Below are 19,582 nucleotides of genomic sequence, written 5' to 3' on the forward strand. Positions count from 1 at the left end.
TGATAGTGGGAAGAATGGGGTCTACATTGTGGATGATGGGTGGAGTAGGGTCCACAGTGTGATGACGGGCAAAGTGGGGTCCACAATGTGGATGATGGGCGGAGTGGGGTCCTCAGTGTGATGACGGGCAGTGGGGTACTCGGTGTAAAACAAGCAAAGCAAAATACAAAGTGTGTGTGATGCGCAGAGCGGTGTCCATATGGTATAGGAAGGAGAGAACATCACCTAAATGTTTCCCACTGCTCTTCCTAGGAGACATGAACACAAGTGAGTCCCTCCAGTACTTGTGAGAGTTGATCAGCATTGGCCTTTCCAACACTGCCTTCACGGAAGCCATTACCATGGAGTGCTTCCCTATAATGCTGCCTCTAGGGAGAGCTTCCAAAAGCAGAATGAATGAACTTTGGGAATCAGATGCCAGATATTGACAATTATATTAAAGGCATTTGAAATTGTTAAATGCTGTGTGTCTCCTATAAAACAAGTGCTACTGAGAGCAGAAGTGGAGCCACACTTCTGCCAAGTTGCAGGGTCAGGAGCTCTGCCACATGGAAATCTCACCTCTGCAGGAGGTGCACCAAGGAGGAGGCCCACAGCCGACCCGGGGGAGGTGACAGTGTGTCTCCTAGGCAGGCTTTTAGACCCTCACTTCTGCCTGCTTGTCTTCTTCAGAAGCTTGAGTCTCAGAGCCTGAAACGTATAGTTGACTCCAGAGTGCCAGGGCCTCACCGCGCCATCTCCCACGTCCTCTCCTCACATGGGTGGGTGTCTGCATTGGCTAACCCAGCAAAGAGGGACAGATGCAGATGTGTGGGAATATCTGTATCATGTGGGCACTGCTCTGTCCCTCATACACCGAGGACAGGGGCTGCTATGGGCTCTTGGTGTGTTTGTTTCCTAGAGTGAATTGGATCAAGTCAGAGAGGGGGTGTGCTTGCAGAGCTGTGGTCCCCAGTTGAGGTTTGTATTCACAGAAAGGCTTCTTACCTGGAGCAGGTGTGACCCTGGAGGTGCAGGCTAGGCAGGCAGCGTGGAGCTGGAAGGAAGTGCTGTAGGCCGCCCTGGGGCAGCCTAAGGAGAAAGGAGCACACCGCCTTGGGTGATTTGGGGGAAGTTTGTGGCTGGCAGCTTTCACTTGGCTCTGGGCACACTCCAGGAGGGCTCAGGCAAGGGCTGTGAATAGTTATCTAATGCAAGAGATCATACAGTCTGGAGGGATTTTGTTCTTATAACAGAAAAATTCAACAGAAACTTAAAGTCTGAGAAATGCTAGGTTGCAGTCAGGATCCCAGATGCAGTCTCTGCACCATAGAGGCCCTCCCCCTGGGTCTCTGGTCTCTGGGTGTCTGCCCTGTGAGCCCATGTGAGTGTGGAGGTACTCTAGCAGTCTCACCTGTGGGAGAGCCATTCTTCCTATATTCCTGAGGCAGAGGGCACACCCGTGTCCTGTAGCAGCAGTTGACATCTGGGTTTTATAATGGGGAATGGGGCAGCATGGTAACAGTCTTTATTAAGCTCCCATTGTGTGCAGGGCACTAAGACTGAATTAGGCTGGGTTTAGTCGGAGGCAAGTTGCCCTCGATCCAGGATGCATGGATTTGTTGCCCAGATATTTATTTTTCACTTTACAGGTGCTGAGTTCCCTTGGTTACCACGTGGTCACCTTTGACTACAGAGGTGAGTTCTTTTGCAAGTGCGTGTCTGGGCCCTCCCAGTGCTCACTTCAGGGTCTGCTGTGCAGGCATCACCCTGAGAGGCTTAAACAGTGCTAGCAGCTTGTGGTGCCCCAACCTGTGGTGATGGCAAATGTGGAAAGGTGGTGGAGGGACCATGTGTGTCCTTCACACAGATGCAGGGCATCCTTCCTGAAGTGGAGGCTCCGGTGCCTGGAACCCCAGCATATATCCTCTGTCAGCAGCATTTTCAATGTAGAAAATACTGTCTTTTTTCTTCTTTATTGGATTCAGAACCCCCCAAAGCTGGTCAGCAGACACAGTTTATAGGCAGGAGAGCTTGTCTTGCTGAAGTTCTGAAAGCAGGAAAAAGAACTCTTAGGAGAAGGTAGATTCTTCTTCTTGCCCCTTAATATATTTTCTTTCTTGAATGAATCAGGGGGCTTGCCCCTGAAGAGATTGAAAACCCACAGTTTGATGTGTGCACCTTAATGAGCCAGGAAAATACTTTGTGTTGACTGGGAGAAGTATAGGCCTCCTGTAGTCTCAACAGCAGAGGTCAGAAGTCAAAGGGCTGCTTGGCCAGCTTAGCCTGATCTTGTGGGGTGGGGCAGCGGTGTCAATACCCTCACTGCGAGGATATGGGAGTTGTGTTAGTTTCTTCTTGCTTCTGTAACAAATTACCACAAACTTGATGTCTTGAAACAGCACAGAGTTATTATCTTGCAGTTCTGGAGGTCAAAAGTACAAAATCTTTAGCCTCTGGGCTGAATACCAGGTGTTGGCAGGGCCAGTCCCTTTAGGAGGTTCTGGGAGAATCAGATTCCTTGCCTTTTCCAGTTTCTCGAAGCTGTCCTTGTTCTTTGACTCATGGCCTCTTGGGTCTGGTCACTCTGACCCTGTCTTTGGTCTTTCTCTCTCACTTGTTATATAGACCCTGGTGATTACTTTGTACCCATGTGGGTGAGCTGATAATTGCCCATCAGTTCACTGATCAGTGGCCTGAATTCTTTCTGCATCCTCAGTCCCCCTGCTTGCCACATAATTTAACATATTCATAGGCTCCAGGGATGAGGACACAGACCTCTGTGGGGGCCGTTATTCTGCCTAAAACAGGGATGATTCTTTCACAGAAGAATGTTCCATCATGATGAAAATTCTGGGCTGGGAAAAACTGCAGATAAAGGATCTGGAAAGTAGTTCACCCACTTATCCTTTTCTCCATGCTAAAAAGGGTTTTCTGTTCTTGCTGAGTGCTGGAGAACTGAGGGTGATGAGAAGGGGTGGCCTTCGTCCTTGTTCATCTCCCTGTGCTTCTACCAGGAAGTGAAATCCCTCGTAGCACTTCTTCTTTCCAGTTCTCACTGAGTTTCTGCATTTCTAAGCCCACCCTCTGACTGTGTCTCCCTATCCTGGTCTCTGTCTGTCTGTGTCTCCACATTTCCCTGTCCTTGGGTCCCATCCTCCCATCCATGCCCTAAGCCTCTCAGTCTGGCATTATCTCCTGCGTAGTCCTTTCCCTAATCTGGCATTTGGGATGCCCAGGGGAGGTGGCATGTACACACGAACTGTGGGTTTTGCTTATGCAGCAGAACTGGCTTTTTCTGAGCCTTGTGGTGCTTTCAGATCATTTGATGATGACTCACTGCTGAGTTGCTGGAAATGACAGTGGCACTTGCCCTTTCCAAGAGCCCAGGGGGAGGGCCCTGGGGGAAGATACAGTCCGGGGGCACAGATGGTTAGCTTTCCTCTGCTATGCTAAGAGCCCCTTCCCTTTCTGGGTCAGAGTTGCCTTGAGCCTGAAATCCATCCCTCTCCCTCACGCCCTGGTCTGACTTCCCACATCTGTCTTTAGCTGGGCTATAGGTGGCGTGGAGTCCAAACTGGGCCCAGGGACCCCCTGGGATGCTCTGTCCTACAGAGGCTCCTGGGTGGGCTGGGGTCTCACTGACCTTTCATCTTGGGCCAGCCACCAGCAAGCCCTGAGCATTGAGGAGGTTGCTGTCCTTTTTGCTCGCAGGAATCTGTGTCAGACTGCCCCCGTCTACAGTTGTTCATCTGGACTAGGATGAGAGTGTGTGGATGGCTGTTTGGGTTTAGGGGTTGTAACTGGGGTTGTGAGGAAGTGGGAGAAGTAGGAACAGGCTTGTCCAGACACCCTGCACATGGGGCTATAGTTTGTGGTAGCAGAGACTTCCATTGCCCCAGACTGCCCTGGGCTGCCTGTTGAGAAAGAAAGGGATGAGCCTGCTCCTCAAGAGTTTCCACGAGCTGGGTTTAACTTCCTCCACTTGCTGCTCCTCTCCATCCAGGGTGGGGAGACTCAGTAGGAACGCCATCGGAGCGAGGCATGACGTATGACGCACTCCATGTTTTTGACTGGATCAAAGCAAGAAGTGGAGACAACCCTGTATATATTTGGGGTCATTCCCTAGGCACTGGGTGAGTTTGCAGCATGATAGAGCCTTGGGGGAACAGGTTTTCACAGGGCAACTTACTACCTGATCTCTCAAAGAGTGCCCTAGTGGCTTCTGGATCCGATGACACCCTTAGTCCCAGCAAGCCTTGTCCCTCATTCCCATGGTGGGGCAGGGGATCAAGCACCACAGAAGGCCATGAAGAGTTTGAGCTACAGAAGACCATGAAGAGTTTGAGCTACTTTAACTCCTCAACCCAACAAGTGACTTGAGACACACATGGGCAGTCGTGGGGTGGCCATCTCCCTCTGCAGGAAGGATGGGCACACTTGCCGTAAAAGTATGCCTCAGGGAGAGGTCTTCAGAGCAGAACGGGACAGGGCTGGAGTCCTGGATGCACTCGAGCTCTGCATCTCCTGGCTTTGGAGGGAAGGTGCTGGCTGGCAAGCCTGAGTGCCAGGGCTTTGATGACATGCATTTAGCCTGTATTTGGCTTACCAGAGAACTTTGGGGAGGCAGCAGTGGGTGCTTTCCTTCCTACATCTGCCAAGACGAGAAGCAGTTTAATATTCCATTTGGGGCCGCCTGAACCGCTTCTGCTGATGTAAGGTCCAGAGTGTTTCTAAAAGGAGCACTGCGCTCAAGGCCCAGAGTCCCAAGACCTTCAGCAGCTGTCCCTTTCCAACAGCCTTTCCTTTGGGTGCAGTGGCTGTGGCCCCCTTGTCCCCTTGCTTCTCACCTCAGACAGTGTGCTGCAGTTGGGTGGGTTCTATGGGCTGGGAAGTGCCGGGGAGAGTGAAGCATGTGCCTGCAGAGAGGAGCCTGGGCAGAGTGAGGAGCAGGCAGTCCTGCCGTGGCTGTCTGCATGGGACAGCAAGAGCCCTGGGGGCTCTCATCGCCATCCTTGTCAGAGGGTTTGGCTGATGGCAGGGGCAGCAGGGCCTACCACAGTCCTGGGGCATCTTTGTCCACACCCTCCCCCACCCCTGGAGCCCCACCAACCACTTCATAGATCCTACCTCTTCTCTGGCCACTTTCAAGACTAGAACAGTCTTCTTTAAAACAACTTTTGTCATCATACAACTGAACTGTTTCTTCCTCCCTTCTCAGAGTGGCAACAAACCTGGTGCGGCGCCTCTGTGAGCGAGGTAGGGGCTTGTGTGTCAATTCGAGTCCTGGTTGTGTGGGCACAGCCTCCTCCTGGTCTTGGGGCCTGGGCAGGGCAGGCAGCATGTTTGAGAGGTGGGTGCTGATGGACGAGCGGCACAGCAATAGCGTTTGGTGTCTTCTCGGAGTCCTGTGGGCTGGGCGTTGAGGCCAGGGTCTGGGCAGACCCTCAGCTGAACCAGGCCTGCCTTCCCCATGGATTCTCAAGTAGCTGGCAGAGTCTCCTCAGGGGTTGGGCTCCTGATACACAGTTCTAGGAGGTGTGGTTTGGGGAGCGAATCATGGTCACCCAAGTGTCCCCTGTGTGGGCCCCTTGCATGGGCACTTCCCGAGCACCAACCATGCAGGCTGGCTGGGCGGGCAGCTGGGGTCCATGGTCCAGTCCCTCCCATAGTTCCCCCGTGGGGACTTCTTGCCCACCTCAGAGCTCCCTATTTGTTTTATTTATCTAGAGACGCCTCCCGATGCTCTTATATTGGAATCTCCATTCACTAATATCCGTGAAGAAGCTAAGAGCCATCCGTTCTCAGTGGCAAGTACAGATATTATTAAAAATTGGCCTAGTTTCATTATTAAAATAATTACTATAAAGGAAACTTTTATGTAAATAAGTATAAAGTGAAAATAATGATAAAACATGATTTAAATATTCTAATGAATATAGATTTTATTAAAAATTAATCCTTGTTTAGTTTGGGGCACTGGCCTGACTACAGAGCTGTCCGGGAATGTTAAAACTCTACGGCCAGGGAGAAGGATGGGTTTACAGCTGGGTCATCTAAGGGCAGCAGGACCCTGAGGAGGCCTTGTTTCTGTGGCATGGTTTGCCTACCCGGCATCTTTGCCCCATGGGGTCCAGCCCGGGCTGGTAGCTGCTATCCTGGCTGCTTCCCCAGACATGGAGCTGGTGGGTGCACCTGCTCTCTGTCCACATGGATGGTGCTCAGCAAGCTGCCAGGCTCTCCCAGTCGTGTCTCCAGGTGATGCCCCAGGTAAACCCTACTGGGGATTCCAGAGTGAATCAGGCCCTCCTTACCTGTCAGGATCAAGGCCTTGGATCCTCTGGGGCTTCTCTGTGTCCTCTTCTGTCCCACTGCTTCTTGGCTGACCATGTGTTCTGGGGGGGGGGGGGGGTGGAGGGGGTGGCTTACCACCTGACCTCATGCTGCTCTGTTGCAGACCAGAGGAGTCCTCTATATAGTCTTACTTCTTTGATGTTGCTTTCGCCCAAGTTACATGAGTCCCTGTTTTCCCAGGGGTGGAGGCCCTGATGTCTGTGGGAAGTATGGTCTCTGAGCCAGTCCCAACTGCTGGTCTGAGGTGTGGGAGCCCATTTTGTGGGCAACCCCACTATGGCCAGTCCAGGGGCCCTTCTAGAAGGGAGTCTGTGGTCCAGGGACAAGGGTGGCAGGGGACCCCAGCACAGCTTTGGTGGGGCAACAGGTCAGCCAGCTCAGAAGCAGAGGAGACCCCTGGGCACTCAACACCCTTGACTTCTCCATGGCTGTTTTAATTGATGCTTCTGCACGTTGTTTCCATGTCGCCTTCAGATATATCGATACTTCCCTGGGTTTGACTGGTTCTTCCTCGACCCCATTACAAGCAGTGGAATTAAATTTGCTAATGATGAAAAGTGAGTACTGTAGTAGAAAACCTCATTTTTGAATTTAGAAAAGCACCCCCAGGACTAGTCACTTAAATAGGATGGAATTCTGAATACTGGGGGTTCTTCTCTAACCATTTGACCTTCATAAAGGGCAGGTCAGGCTGACAGCTGCAACTTAGAGAAAGGGTTTTGAAGACTATGGCTTTAAAGCAATAGAAAGACAACATGCCCACATAGTTGTTTTATTTGTGAATAGTCCGCCAAAACCAGAACTTCTGACAGGTTCTAAAGCAGTAATAGTAACTGTTACTCAAAAAATGACTGCCTCACCCATTTGATTTATGTTTGGTTATAGAAAGATGTTACAAAGTTCATTATTAAAAATATTTCTAAGGGTAGGGTGCCTGGGTGGCTCAGTCGGTTAAGCGTCTGACTTCAGCTCATGTCATGATCTCATGGTTTGTGGGTTTGAGCCCCATGTCGGTCTCTGTTGCTGACAGCTCAGAGTCTGGAGCCTGCTTCAGATTCTGTATCTTCCTCTCTCTCTGCTCCTCCCCCACTCGCACTCTGTCTCCCTCTCTCTCAAAAATAAATAAAAAACATTAAAAAAAAAATGTTTCTAAGGGTACCTGGGTGGCTCAGTCAGTTAAACATTCTTGGTTTCGGCTCAGGTCATGACCTCACGGTTAGTGAGATCAAGCCCCAAGTGGGGCTCTGTGCTGATAGCATGGAGCCTTCTTGGGATTCTCTCTCTCTTCCTCTCTCTGCCCCTTCCCTGCTTGCACTCTCTCTGTCTCTCTCTCAAAATAGTGAATAAACTTAAAAAAAATAAGAAAGAATACTTGATTAAAAAAAAATTCTGTTAGGTCAACCAACAGTTAAAAATTCTAGTTAAGGATTCTTTCTTTGAACAATGTTCAGATTCTGTTGATGTTGTCTTTGTGATATCTTTATTTCATGGGTTTTAATCTCTTCAAAAAAAATTAAAAGGAAAGGATAAAAATTCTTATCTAAATGTTCAGTTAGCATTTAAAGTCTACACTTTGAAACAGAATGTGAAAAAATGGAATATTTTTCCCCTTAATTATGTGTTTTGGTTCTAAAAATAGAACAAACTAAAATTTGAGCAAACATAACCCCAAACCTGCTGGTTTGTAAATATTATTGTTTAGGAACTTAAAGAAGAGTTATCTGAATAAGCAAGATTGCTTCTAAAACCGCAACAACAAGCACCACAGTGAGTGTTGGGTCCCGCTCCCAGCTGAGCATTAGGGGGCCAGCACTACTTCACCCACTGGAAGTCAGGAGCCCCCACTTGGGCAGCTTGGTTGCCAAATACTTGCTAAGGTGACAGCATAGGAACTAGGCCTTTCCCAGAGCGGGCAGAGGTTAGGACATACTACTTATTGTGGAAATTCTGCAAAGATGAGCCATTCCACTATCACAGTGTCACCCGCACACCAGAAATGCTCCTCCCTGGAAGCAGAACAGGGGGAGAGTGGGCATACGGGTGTGCCACTAGCAGAAGCGCAGACTTGCTGTCTGGGCTCGGCGTTGGTGGGGCGTCAGGCCTCCTGGCCCAGGTCCTGCCAGGTGGCAGGCTTGCCCAGTGCTGCCCTCATGGAGCCCCCAGATCAGAATGCAACCACCAGGACCAGGTGGGTGCCATATCTACCAGCTCACCTGAGAGCTTAGTGAGGGGCCGCCAAGAGACTCCGGGGCCTATCCAGTCCCACAGCCCATCCATTATGTGGTTTATTGGAGGGTTTGAATTATGTGAACCTATTGAAAATGTTAATTTATTTGTAAACATTCAGGAGTACCTTAAATGTCCTTTTCAACAAAGACAAGTTAGAGGTAATGGACTTTTTTACCAACATATTGCTAGTAGCATTCATTTGCAATAAATTTCCTGGACCACCTAAGTTATTTGATATGTAAATACTGTTTTGTAACTTGTTTAAGAAAGAGAGTGTGTGTGTTCATGTGCAAGTGGGGAGTTGGGGAGAGGATCTTAAGTAGGCTTCTGAGACCCTGAGATCATGACCTCAGCCAAAATCAAGAGTAGACACTCAACCGACCGAGCCACCCAGGCGTCCCTGTTTTGTAACTTTTAAAGAATATGTCTAGTGGCAAAAATAATTATTTTCAATTTTCAGAAAATACACAGGGAGGGGCCAGATTTGGTGAGTGAATCCATCTCTAGACTTGACTGAATAGATGTTGGTAGAGATATATGAGAAATCAACTTAGTTCTCTAGTGAAAAGCCCAGCAGAATTGTAGCTGTTGAACCACAGGCAGGGCTAGAGACTCCCAGGGTCCTGGTCTAGTGCCTTCTCCTCCCACAGTGTGAAGCACATCTCCTGCTCCCTGCTCATCCTGCATGCTGAGGACGACCCAGTTGTGCCCTTCCAGCTCGGCAGAAAGGTGGGTGTCAGGCGCTACTCCCGGTGTGGGCAGGCATCTAGCAGGCTCCCATTTGGGCCAGCTGGGCCTAGGCAGATGTGGAGGGAGTCCTGCTGCTGGCAGGTGCCCCTTGTGAGGAAGAGAACAGCAAGGGAGGTCAGCAGGATTGGGGTGGAGGCCAACAGTTGATGCCTTATCAGCAAAGGTAAGTTTGAGGGTGTGAACGTCTTTACCAGCACATTTGGTGATGGCCAGAGGAGACCTGAGAAGTAAGCAGATGGCTCCCGGTCCCTGTGCAGAGGTCTTGGGGTGACAGGGACTTCACTACCTGGTATTCAGCAGGAGGACTCACTGGTTGTTGGCTGGAGGGAAAGAACTCTCAAGGAGGAGGATGTGGCCCCACCTTGGCTCCAACATGGGGGTCTCAGTCAGTAGACTTCATACAGACCTCTTGTCTGTTCTCTTGTTTTTGGGATTGGACTGATGACAGAAATGCCATGCTGTTGTGGGGCCTCCGTGTTTGCTTTTGCTGAGTTTGCTTTGCCTTTGCTGCCAGGAAGCAGCACTAGATATGTAAGTGAGAGTGCTATGGAGAGAGCACCACCTGGCATGGTGATGGTGAGGGACAGGGGCAACCTAGAGGGAGTGAGGCCCGGGTGCCAGCAAGTTCCAGCAGGGCCAGGTCCCCTCCCTTCAGAGAGTGCAGGCACACAGGACTGCCCAGCAGCAGATACCCAGACCCACAGAGCCGAGCAGTCTCCAGGGTGGGAGGGATTGTGAGCCAACCTGCTGACTGACCTTGACCCCGGCACACAGTGAAGTCTGAGGTGGATGCCCAGCATCCTCCACCAGTGGGACTTCTCCGGGCACTCTGGCCAGCATACCATTTCACAGCAGGCAGCTCTTCCCATAATGTGGGCTCATCCACCTTGCCGCCCTCTGAGGAAAGGCCATCTGGGAGATAGGCATGAGGACAGAGGGTCTCAAACGTCAGGCCGAGGAGCCAAGGCTGGGCTGGGCTCCTGCTAGCACCCCTTTCCCCGGGCCAGGCCATGCAGGCTGCAGCAGTGCTATTTGCTGGGAGCTTGGGTTGCTCTTTGGAGGCAGCAGCCACTCACTGGTCTCTATAGTGGGGAGACCACCAGGCAGGTTGCCCACAGGGCTGCCATCTGTGGGTGCTGACCCATCTATTCCTCATCCCAGCTCTACAACATCGCTGCTCCATCTCGAAGCTTCCGAGACTTCAAAGTTCAGTTTATTCCCTTTCACTCAGACCTCGGCTACAGGCACAAGTATATCTACAAGAGCCCTGAGCTCCCACGGATACTGAGGTGAGGCATTCTCCCCTCACCAGGAACTCGCCTGGGTGGTGACGGCTCAGGCCAGGCATGCAGCAGCCATAGCCTCTAAAGCTGCCTCAGTGGGGCCAGGAATCACTGTGATTCAAGAGCCTTTCATCTCCATGGAGAGGGGTTGAGTGTTTATCACCCCTCCCTTCTGGACCATTCCCATGATCAGACAGGGCAGTGATTTCCCTGTGGTATGGGCTGTGCGGCCTGCATGGACACCATGCTCAGGGGAGCATCCAGCATGTAGACATGCACCCCAGCCACTGCAGGTCAGGCCTCAGTCCCTTCCCACATACCCGTCAGGTCCTGCCCCTGTGCACACAGCACTTGGGAGACTCTGGGCTAGCTCTCAAAAGCTTATTTGTCCCCAGCTGCTTCTTGAAGGGAGGCTGTGCTCCTGGCTGCATCATGATGGCCACTGTCCAGGGCCAGGGCATGGGCTTTGGCCATGGGCAACCGTCTTGTGCCTGGGTACAGAGACCAAGCCTGAAGGGCAAGGCGGTGGCAAAGGGCAGTGTGGACTGGACACAGCCTGGCCCCACCCAGGAGCCCAGGCTTTTGTGCTGGGACCTATTCCATCACTCAGGCAGGTGCTGCCAAGTCTCCCTGCCTCCCACCTAAGGTGCAGGCAGCCGTCCACTTCCCGGCCCAGGTGCGAATTCACCTTCTTGGGGCAGCTGAGCATGGAAGTATTTGAATCAGCCATCTTGAATTTTATCCCATCACACTTCAGCTCTCTTGTGGCTGCCTTGGCAGGTCCAGAGGCAAAGCTGCATTTCTTTAGCAGTTTGCCATTTCCTGCATCATGGACCTGGGTTGCCGAGATGGGACTGTGAGCTGAGTGTGTGGGTTTGCTCTAGAGTTGTCATTTTCCCCAGCATAAAAGGAATATGATGCAGAAAATTTAGCCCAGAGTATAGCTCAGAGTTTAGAACAAAGAATAGTAGCCTGTTACCTGGTCTTCATCCTACAGGGTTGGGATTTGACCAAGCCAATGCCATTGGTGACCTGTTTGTTTAACTCGGGCTTTCTGAGTAGGGGTGGTCCTCCAGGCTCCTTCTCAGGTGGGCCCTTTGAGGATCATAGGGGGCAGGACCTCTGGTGTGGGCTCAGGGTTTGGCTGATGGTTGTCCTCACCTGGTCTAGGGAATTCCTGGGGAAGTCAGAACCTGGGCGCCAGCACTGAGTCTTGCTGCCTAAAGGAGCATGAAGACCTCTGCCCTCCTCTCCTTCGCTCTGGCAGCCTGGCACTCTGGAGCCCAGGGGGTGCCAGCATCTTCGATGCCCCTGGAGAGAGGACTCAGATGCCAGCTGGGGCAGGCAGAGGAGGCCCCGGCAGACCTGAGGCACCTGCCCCAGATGGCTGGGAGCACGGATCCTTGTGGAAAACACAGATTGCAGGCATGTGATCCCCTCTCCCTCTTGTTGCCATTCAACCTGAGCTCTTGTTGGGAAGACAGTGACAGAGCAGGCCAGCCTCCAGCTGGTTGATCCCACACTTCCTGAGCTGGGCATGGGGAGCCAAGTGCAGGAAGCATGGGGTATTGGGACCACGCTGAGCTTTCCAGCACCATTGGTGAGATTATGGGGAGATGGATTCATCTGTCCCTTCCTGGCACACACAGAATGGACTCTAATGGTTTGACTGGCCCCTCCCACCTGGAACACCCTGCTTGCCTACATAGGCCATCCCTGCCTCTTTGGGCGGGCCCCACCTCTCAGAGCGGGGGAGGTGCCCATGACCTGCACTTCCTCTGCTTTCTGCCCACCTGTCTGCCTAACCTGGCCTTAGACTGAGCATTTATTTAAGAATAAAATCGTGGTGGTGGTCTGTTTGTTGTGTTCTCAGTGATGTTTCCAGCTGCCCCCAGGCCATGCTGAGAGCCAGCCACATGGGAGGAGGTGCAGCTCTACAAGGCTAGGGACCCTGGGCATTCCTTTTCTCCCTTCTTCCAGATGTGGATAGAGGTCAACTCAAGGAGTGGTGTTGTCTCAGGGAAAGATGTATTCATGGGGTCACTGTTTCTCCAGATGAGTTAGATGGCATAAAATTTAGGCTCTCTTCAACCTCACACTTAGCAAGGTTGCTGGATGCTGGTATTGATCAGCAGGCTCTTGGGTTTCACCCACAGACCCCAAGCGAGCCCCTGGCAGGGGTCCATGAAAGAACTTGGGGCCCTGGAGTGCAGGGTTTCTAGTTCTGGCCCATGAGCACCACCTCAATTATTCACTGGGGGTGGCTCTTTTGGTATTCAGCTTTTTTGCCAAACCAGTGTCCCCTGCAGTTCTGCTGCCTCCACCTGGCACCCTCTAAAAATCCTGCTTCTCACCACTGGGTGCTGGTAAAGGGCCAGATTCTTACGTCTGGGCTCAGTAACCTGGGAGTGAGAAGGTTCATGGCTTAAGAAGAAAGAAGGTTTCAAGCTGCCCCCACAGGGGACTGTCCTACCCCTGCTGTGCAAGTACAGAGGTATGACCCAGACCAGAGGATGTAAACCCACCTGGGACCCGATTCTTCTGATGGTGGGACTTTCTCCTAGGTCCTAAGGCTCTGGGACTGTCTAGTCTTGGCAGCTGAAAAATTCCCTGGGGGGTATGGAGGACCTTGTTCACCAGTCTACCTGTTCTTCAAGGTCATAGGCCATTGTTAGCAGCTGTGGGCAGGCTAGGGGGCCCAGAGGTCAACACTCGTTATACCTTCTTAATGAAGCACCTTCAAGCTGCCTACAGTGATTCTCATGTTGGGGAAATCACACCGTTCTTAAATAGGTTGAAATGTGAACAGACTCCTAAAGTCAGTTTATGTCCGAATATTTATTTTTCTCTTATTGGACGGGTTCCCTGCTGACTCCTGGCATCTAATTTGGGTGTGAGCACTGCCTGCAAGACACCAACCCATCCCCAGGGTGCATGTTTTGCACCTCTCAGAGCTGGGGCACATGGCCCCATCCCGTAGTGTCTTCCTGTGTAACTGCTCTGCGTATTGTGCTCATTGGACCTGACAGCCCTTCCTCAGACATGGCACCCTCTACTGGCTCTATCATGGAGGCCCTGAGACAGAGCCGCCTTCCCAGCCCACTTCCATCAGTGACACGATGTGACCTGCTGGCACGTGGTCTCAGACCCAGCCCACCCTGGGTGAGCCAGTCTTCACCCTGTTTAATATTTTGTGTGTGTGAGCTGCCTCAGATCTTCATGGGGTGGGCTGGGGGATAGGATATGAAGTAAAATACAAGTGTTGGTATTTTGACAGGTGGAGTGAAGAGGAGAAAGCACTAAAGAGGCAGTAAGCACTGGAGGGGCAGTTGCTGGGCCATTGGGTCAGCTAATCAGGTCCAAGCACCCCCACCCGCTGGCTTCTATTAACTAAACCTATGATGGCCTAGGACAGATGTAACCACTGATGGTTACAAAACCAATCCTTGAAGAAAAAAAAAAAGATCAAGACATGCACAGCTGTAAATTTTGCAGTTAATACACATGTCCTGGGGCACCTGGCTGGCTCAGTCGGTAGAGCATTCCCACTCTTGATCCCAGGGCCGTTGAGTTGAAGCCCTACATTGGGCAAGGAGCCTACTTAAAAAATATGCAGGGGGTGCCTGGGTGTCTCAGGTTGAGTGGCTCTTGATTTCAGTTTCAGTTCATGATCTCACGATTCCTGGGATCGAGCCCAGAGTAGGGCTCTGCGCTGACATAGTGGAGCCTACTTGGGATTCTCTCTCCCTCTCTGCCCCTCCCCTGCTCATACTCTCTCTCAAAATAAAAAAAATACTAAGCATGTCCCCAGACCCAAGACCACCCCAGCAGGGCCCATGGTGCCCCAGTGGCCTGCAGTTCTCAGGTTCTTTGTGTAACAACCCCAAGTTCATGTCTCTCCTGGACTTTGATTCAGCCTGCAGCTACACAATTTAGGGGGAAATGCTCTGGTTTTTTGGAGCATTCCACTTTCCAGGGCCAGGAGTGGGTGGCAGAAGACAGGTGCAAAAAGAACCAATGCAATTTGCACCCAAAATGCCAACACACAGATAAGTTTATGAAGCAGATTAGATGATTCTTTTGTGAGCTGGCAGTTCAGCACACATACTCTTAAGTCCCACTCACAGCTGGGATAGGAGAATGTGGTCTGTCCTTAATCCCACAGTGACGGGCTGTTACAGCGGAGGATCTGAGGCCCACACCACCCAACTCCCACCCTGCTCTCAGCACAGAATAAAACAGTTCAGGTCAACCAAGCACAGGCAGGAAGGTTTAATCATTTTCTCACACAAGGCAGTAACAGCAAGTGGCACAGTGATGGGTCCACATGTGGCCTAAGAAATGGGGCAGCAGAGGGTGTCATGGATTCAACCACAGCCCTGGAATGTGGGCCTCCCCACCAGACCTCTGCAGCTCTGGTGAAGTGTGCATGTGAGCAAATCCTCCATGGCCTGGTTCTGTGAGCAGTCAGGACCCGGGGTGAGGACAGAACCCTGTGCCACTGAGATCCAGCATGCAAGGAGGCAGAGCCTCGGAAAGGGCGCTTCCCACCCGTGTCTCCAATAAGCCTGCAGTGAAGCGTGCCAGGCTGCTTCCTGGCTCTCTCCTCTGGGCAGCTGAGAGGGGCTCACCCACCCTTACGGCCACCAGCCTGCCATCCAGGCAGAGTGGAAAAGTGGGCTCCCTTCTGGGCCTGCTCAGTCCTTTTCCTAGACCATCTTGGTTGTACTCGTAGACAGGGAGGGAGACAGGAGACTAGCCTCATGTGTAAGACAGGAGACACAGCCCCCAGGACAGGGCAGGGGTACAAGGAGGGCATGGATCTGCAGCAGGGGCTGGGCTATCAGCCTTTCCAGCAAAGGCAGTGACTCCATCCCAGGCCCCCAGGGCTGGGCCAACCCAGGACAAAATTTCAGAAGTACAATTTTTAGTTGCTAAAATGAGAAAAGGCTTCAGCTACTTTCATTTTCCTGTGAAGTTAATTTTTCTCTTGAAAAAGCAAAACCAAGCTAACTTTGCATCAGCCAGCCTTGTCCTAGCCCAAACCCCCGAAATGCCGGACACAGGTGTCCTCATCCATGTGACCCTCACTCATCCAGGGCCCCTTTATCTGATCAGTCTGGAAACTTGGGCCAGAGCACCTACATAGCAGTTGCAGACTTGGCTTGGAGTACTGGACCCTCCCAGCACAGCCAGGAGCACAGCTGGGCCAGGGAGGTCAGAAACCCACACCAGCTGGGTAGCCCATGTAGTGCAGAAACACATAGTTCCCCAGGCTTTGCCACAGCTACCTGCCCAGACCCCAGAATCCAAAAGCTCAAAACTAAAAACAAGCTCACTGCAAGGTGCATGCAAGGTCTCAGAGGAGCCCAGCAGGTGGCTCCACCTTCCCCACCTCCTTGGGACAGATGGGCTAAAGCTGCGGGGCCAGCTGCCCTGGTCAGTGCTGTGAGCCCCAATTTCCTGCAGAAAACTGGGAACATCTCATTCTTTACATCTTTCCTTCCTTTCCCACCCCAAGCCACCACCACGATCCCCATGGCCCTCCAGAAACAGCACTGAAACAAGCAAGGCCACTGCCAGGGCTCCTAATCCTTGGGGAGATTGGGGGGTGGGATCTGCAGGTCAGAGGGCTCCACGCCCCAGATGTCCCGGGCATACTCTGTGATGGTCCGGTCACTGGAGAACTTGCCTGAGCAGGCAATGTTCCTGATGACCTTCTTGGTCCACTCCCTGGGGTTCTGCAGAGGGAAGGAGAGGCTGAGTAATCCTAGGCACCACATAAGACAACCTGCACTTCCAGAACTTCAGGACTGTTCCCAGATGAGCTCTTAGCCCCTGGGAAGCTTGATGAACAAAGAGGAAATTGCAATCAACAGCTCATTCAAATGGGGGGACCCACCAACCAGAAAAGCTACCAGATGATTAGATACAAGGGCAAGGAGTCTGAGAAGGTCCCGGACCTCAAAATGCACCATGTCCTCTGGGGCACGGCCCACCATGACAAAGAAATACCACCAGGTGAGTACTTGCCACTGGCTGGATCCAGGGAAAATGGCCAGGTGGTCTCCCATCCACAGCTTCCCCCAGAGCCTGGCAACCACCCGTAGACTGAGCCAGCACCAAGAGGAGTCTTCCCGAAAGGGCACACTGTGCTGAGGTCTGGGTCAGAGGAGCAAAGGATCCCCCCAGAGCCCTGCCTAGTCACTCAGTTTCCCATCCCCCCCCCCCATTCTTTCATGGGTCCCGAAGGACAGCTTTCCTAAGGGCAGGGGGTGGGGGCCAGAACAGCAACAAATCAGAAATACAAATCCCACAGGCCTTGTCCAAGAACCTGGGAAATAATCCATCCGACCCACAACTCTGCGGTCACACCATGGTAGCCAGAGTCCTCTCCCACTGCCTCCCCTCCCCACCCCCAGGAAAGGGGAGAGAAGAGGGCACCAAGGGACACCCTCGAGACCCCACATGGAGACACCCACTCCCCCAGGGACACTGGCCAGCACATGCTCCACACAGAAAACAGGACCTCCCTTGTCCACTTTTACCAAGGAGTAGGGAGCTGGCTGCAGTGGTCCTGCCCTAAAAAGGCTGCTCCTCACAGCTATGGGTACCTCACTCTACTTAACATTGAAGCTCACACTTTTCCAAGGAAGCATTCCCATTCTCATTTTAAACACAGGCTTTCTGTGTGCACATACAAGTCTTCCTGGCTCCACACCTGCTCCCTGCACCCTCCTGATCATAGCCACATGGGAGTGCAGACCACAGGCTGAGGCATTGCCCATTGCCTCTGCCGTCTGCAGGAAGGAAACTCCTGTCCTGCTCACTTGTGTTCTGCGGCAGCTGCTCGCAGGCTGTGTGGAAACGTGCCAGTGTGGACAGCGGCCTGGTCCCAGGGGCACTAGCCTTTACCAGGGGCGAGCAGAGAGATGGCTAAGTCAGTCTGAGTGGAAGCAGCCCCATTCAGCCTGAGTCCATGATGCAGCTCAACGGTGAACTATGACCTCCCGGGACTGGACCTCATAGATGTCCCCTGCTGCTATCCTGCCAGGGCCGCCCCCACCAGCTCTGGGGCCCGAGAACCATACCCTGTACAGCTGGTCCACCTGGGCCTGGCATGCCACATACGCTTCATAATCTGCAAACACCTTGAACCTGAAATGGGAGACAAGAGGGTGGTCCACCGTGGCAGGTGGTCAGGAAACAGGTCCCAGCCATCCAGGTCCTCACACTTTAGGATGACAGAGCCCACCTGGCCACAGAGGTGGCTCTAATGAGCAATACTTTTGTCCTGGGGTACTATTCTATAAAATCCTTGTTTTAAGCCTATGTTTCTTTAAAGAAGTGGGTGTTTCCAATGCACCCTCTCCATGCATGTGGGGTAGAGCCACACAGGCTGAGAGGCTTCCTGCGGACTCCATCTCCCAGGTGAGGGGGCACAGGATGACAGTGAGGCTCTACGCAGCCATCTGTTCCCAGGTCTAACTGGGCCAAAAATTGGTGGTCTAGAGAAAGGATGTTGTGGGTAAAAATGTAGGATTTATGAACACAGAAATGCATTTTTGTTTATGATGGAGTCACAGGGACAATTCATGAAATGGCTAAATTTTTCCTTGATCACAGACTGAGCCAGGGCCCAGCTCCCAGCCCTGTATGTGTGGGTCTGCAATCTGATCTGACACCAGCTCACAGCACTCATGGGAAGAGCAATAGACAAAACCAATCCAAAGGCAACTGAGAGTGGAACAGAGGTCAATTCTCAGCATTTGCCAGATTCAAGGATTCTTACCAACAGGGTGGAGCAAAGAACTGTCAAAAGAGGGCAAGTGGCATTGCTGACCTGCTGTAAATTAGTGAGTCTGTAAATGTGGATGTTATAATCAGGGATAGTTGTGTTGTAAAAAACCATTAACTACATCGTACTTTATGTCACAAGTTAATTCCATTTTAACCACTCTGTGTCACCACCGGCCAACATTTGCCTCAGCTGGGACTGCAGGACCATGACTGTGGAGGCACAGTGCCCCTCACCCCCCATTTCCTGGAGGTTTCTGGTGTGTCCTGCCCAGACTCCTGTTCTCCCCAGGGAAGAGAGGACTCAGGAAATGCCTCCAGGCAGCCCCATCTGAAACCACCTTCTGCTTGTCATGCCGTTCTGTGGGTCAGCCAGTGCTGGGGGGCCTAGGGCCAGATCATGAACCAGCAATCCCTACCACCAGGGTCCCCCAGCATTCAAGCACCTCCAGAGACCACAGCAGGCCCTGGGTATAGCATGTCAAGGTTGGCGGCCTGAGGCTCTGCCCATGGGCTGGGGTAGGGAGCCAGCCTCACCTCGGTCCAGGGTCACTCCCAAAGTGCAGTCTTGAGCCCACCAGGAGGACCCATCTATCTGACCAGCCAGTGGGGAAGGACATAAGGACAAACCTGTCGTGGTTCAGCAGCATGTTGACAATGTCCCTGAAGCAGTCTGGATCCTTGGGAGAAAAGAAACCACTGCTGATCTGGTCCACGGCCTGCTTCAGCTCAGGCAGGCGGTCGTAGTACTCTCTGGCATTGTACCTGTGGGGAGGTGGGGCCAAGCGTCAGCCTTCAGGGTGAGCTGCAGGGCTGTTTGTACTGGGCACCTTCCTGGTCCGAGACTGCCCCAGGCTCCAGGCCCAAGTGCTGCTGGGCCCTGCAGTGATGTGCTGGGTGTGCAGAATGAATCCCACCGGCTCCTTGTGATTGCTGGAAGACACACAATCACTGGCATGGCACTATCACACTCCTACAGGAGGCTGCTTGAGAACTGGCCTGCTGCATGCCATCTCCACCCCACCTTGCTGCACCCTGCCCTTAACGATGCCCCCTGCTTCCTGCCACCACCCTGCCCCCTGCCACTGGGACAATGAAGAAGGAAATGAAGCATAAACCAGACACAACCAGACACAACAGTCCTTGGCCATCAGGGAGTTGGGGAGGGAAGCATGGAGCAGATATGCAGT

The 19,582-nt window shown here is 52.3% G+C and overlaps 2 protein-coding genes across 3 annotated transcripts in view; one reads left to right on the top strand and one right to left on the bottom strand.

The window, feature by feature from the left end:
* ABHD12 (abhydrolase domain containing 12, lysophospholipase) overlaps nucleotides 1-12,450 on the top strand; it is an 84,952-nt gene extending 72,502 nt beyond the window's left edge. For both annotated transcript variants that reach the window (XM_060610529.3, XM_060610535.2), the window contains exons 6-13: nucleotides 1,632-1,677; nucleotides 3,986-4,115; nucleotides 5,201-5,238; nucleotides 5,710-5,789; nucleotides 6,808-6,890; nucleotides 9,213-9,291; nucleotides 10,474-10,601; nucleotides 11,766-12,450. In XM_060610529.3, the coding sequence (XP_060466512.1) occupies nucleotides 1,632-1,677; nucleotides 3,986-4,115; nucleotides 5,201-5,238; nucleotides 5,710-5,789; nucleotides 6,808-6,890; nucleotides 9,213-9,291; nucleotides 10,474-10,601; nucleotides 11,766-11,805 (624 nt within the window). In that variant the 3' untranslated portion in view covers nucleotides 11,806-12,450. The remainder of the gene's footprint in view (nucleotides 1-1,631; nucleotides 1,678-3,985; nucleotides 4,116-5,200; nucleotides 5,239-5,709; nucleotides 5,790-6,807; nucleotides 6,891-9,212; nucleotides 9,292-10,473; nucleotides 10,602-11,765) is intronic.
* Nucleotides 12,451-14,852: 2,402 nt separating this feature from the next.
* The window catches only part of PYGB (glycogen phosphorylase B), a 58,573-nt gene continuing 53,843 nt past the window's right edge, over nucleotides 14,853-19,582 (bottom strand). The window contains exons 18-20 of the mRNA XM_060610474.3: nucleotides 19,023-19,157; nucleotides 17,687-17,753; nucleotides 14,853-16,336 (exon numbers count right to left, since the gene is read on the bottom strand). Coding sequence (XP_060466457.1) covers nucleotides 16,184-16,336; nucleotides 17,687-17,753; nucleotides 19,023-19,157 — 355 coding nt within the window. The 3' untranslated portion in view covers nucleotides 14,853-16,183. The remainder of the gene's footprint in view (nucleotides 16,337-17,686; nucleotides 17,754-19,022; nucleotides 19,158-19,582) is intronic.

Source organism: Panthera onca, chromosome A3 (assembly GCF_046562875.1).
Source record: "Panthera onca isolate mPanOnc1 chromosome A3, mPanOnc1 haplotype 2, whole genome shotgun sequence".
In the NCBI taxonomy this organism is placed as follows: domain Eukaryota; kingdom Metazoa; phylum Chordata; class Mammalia; order Carnivora; family Felidae; genus Panthera; species Panthera onca.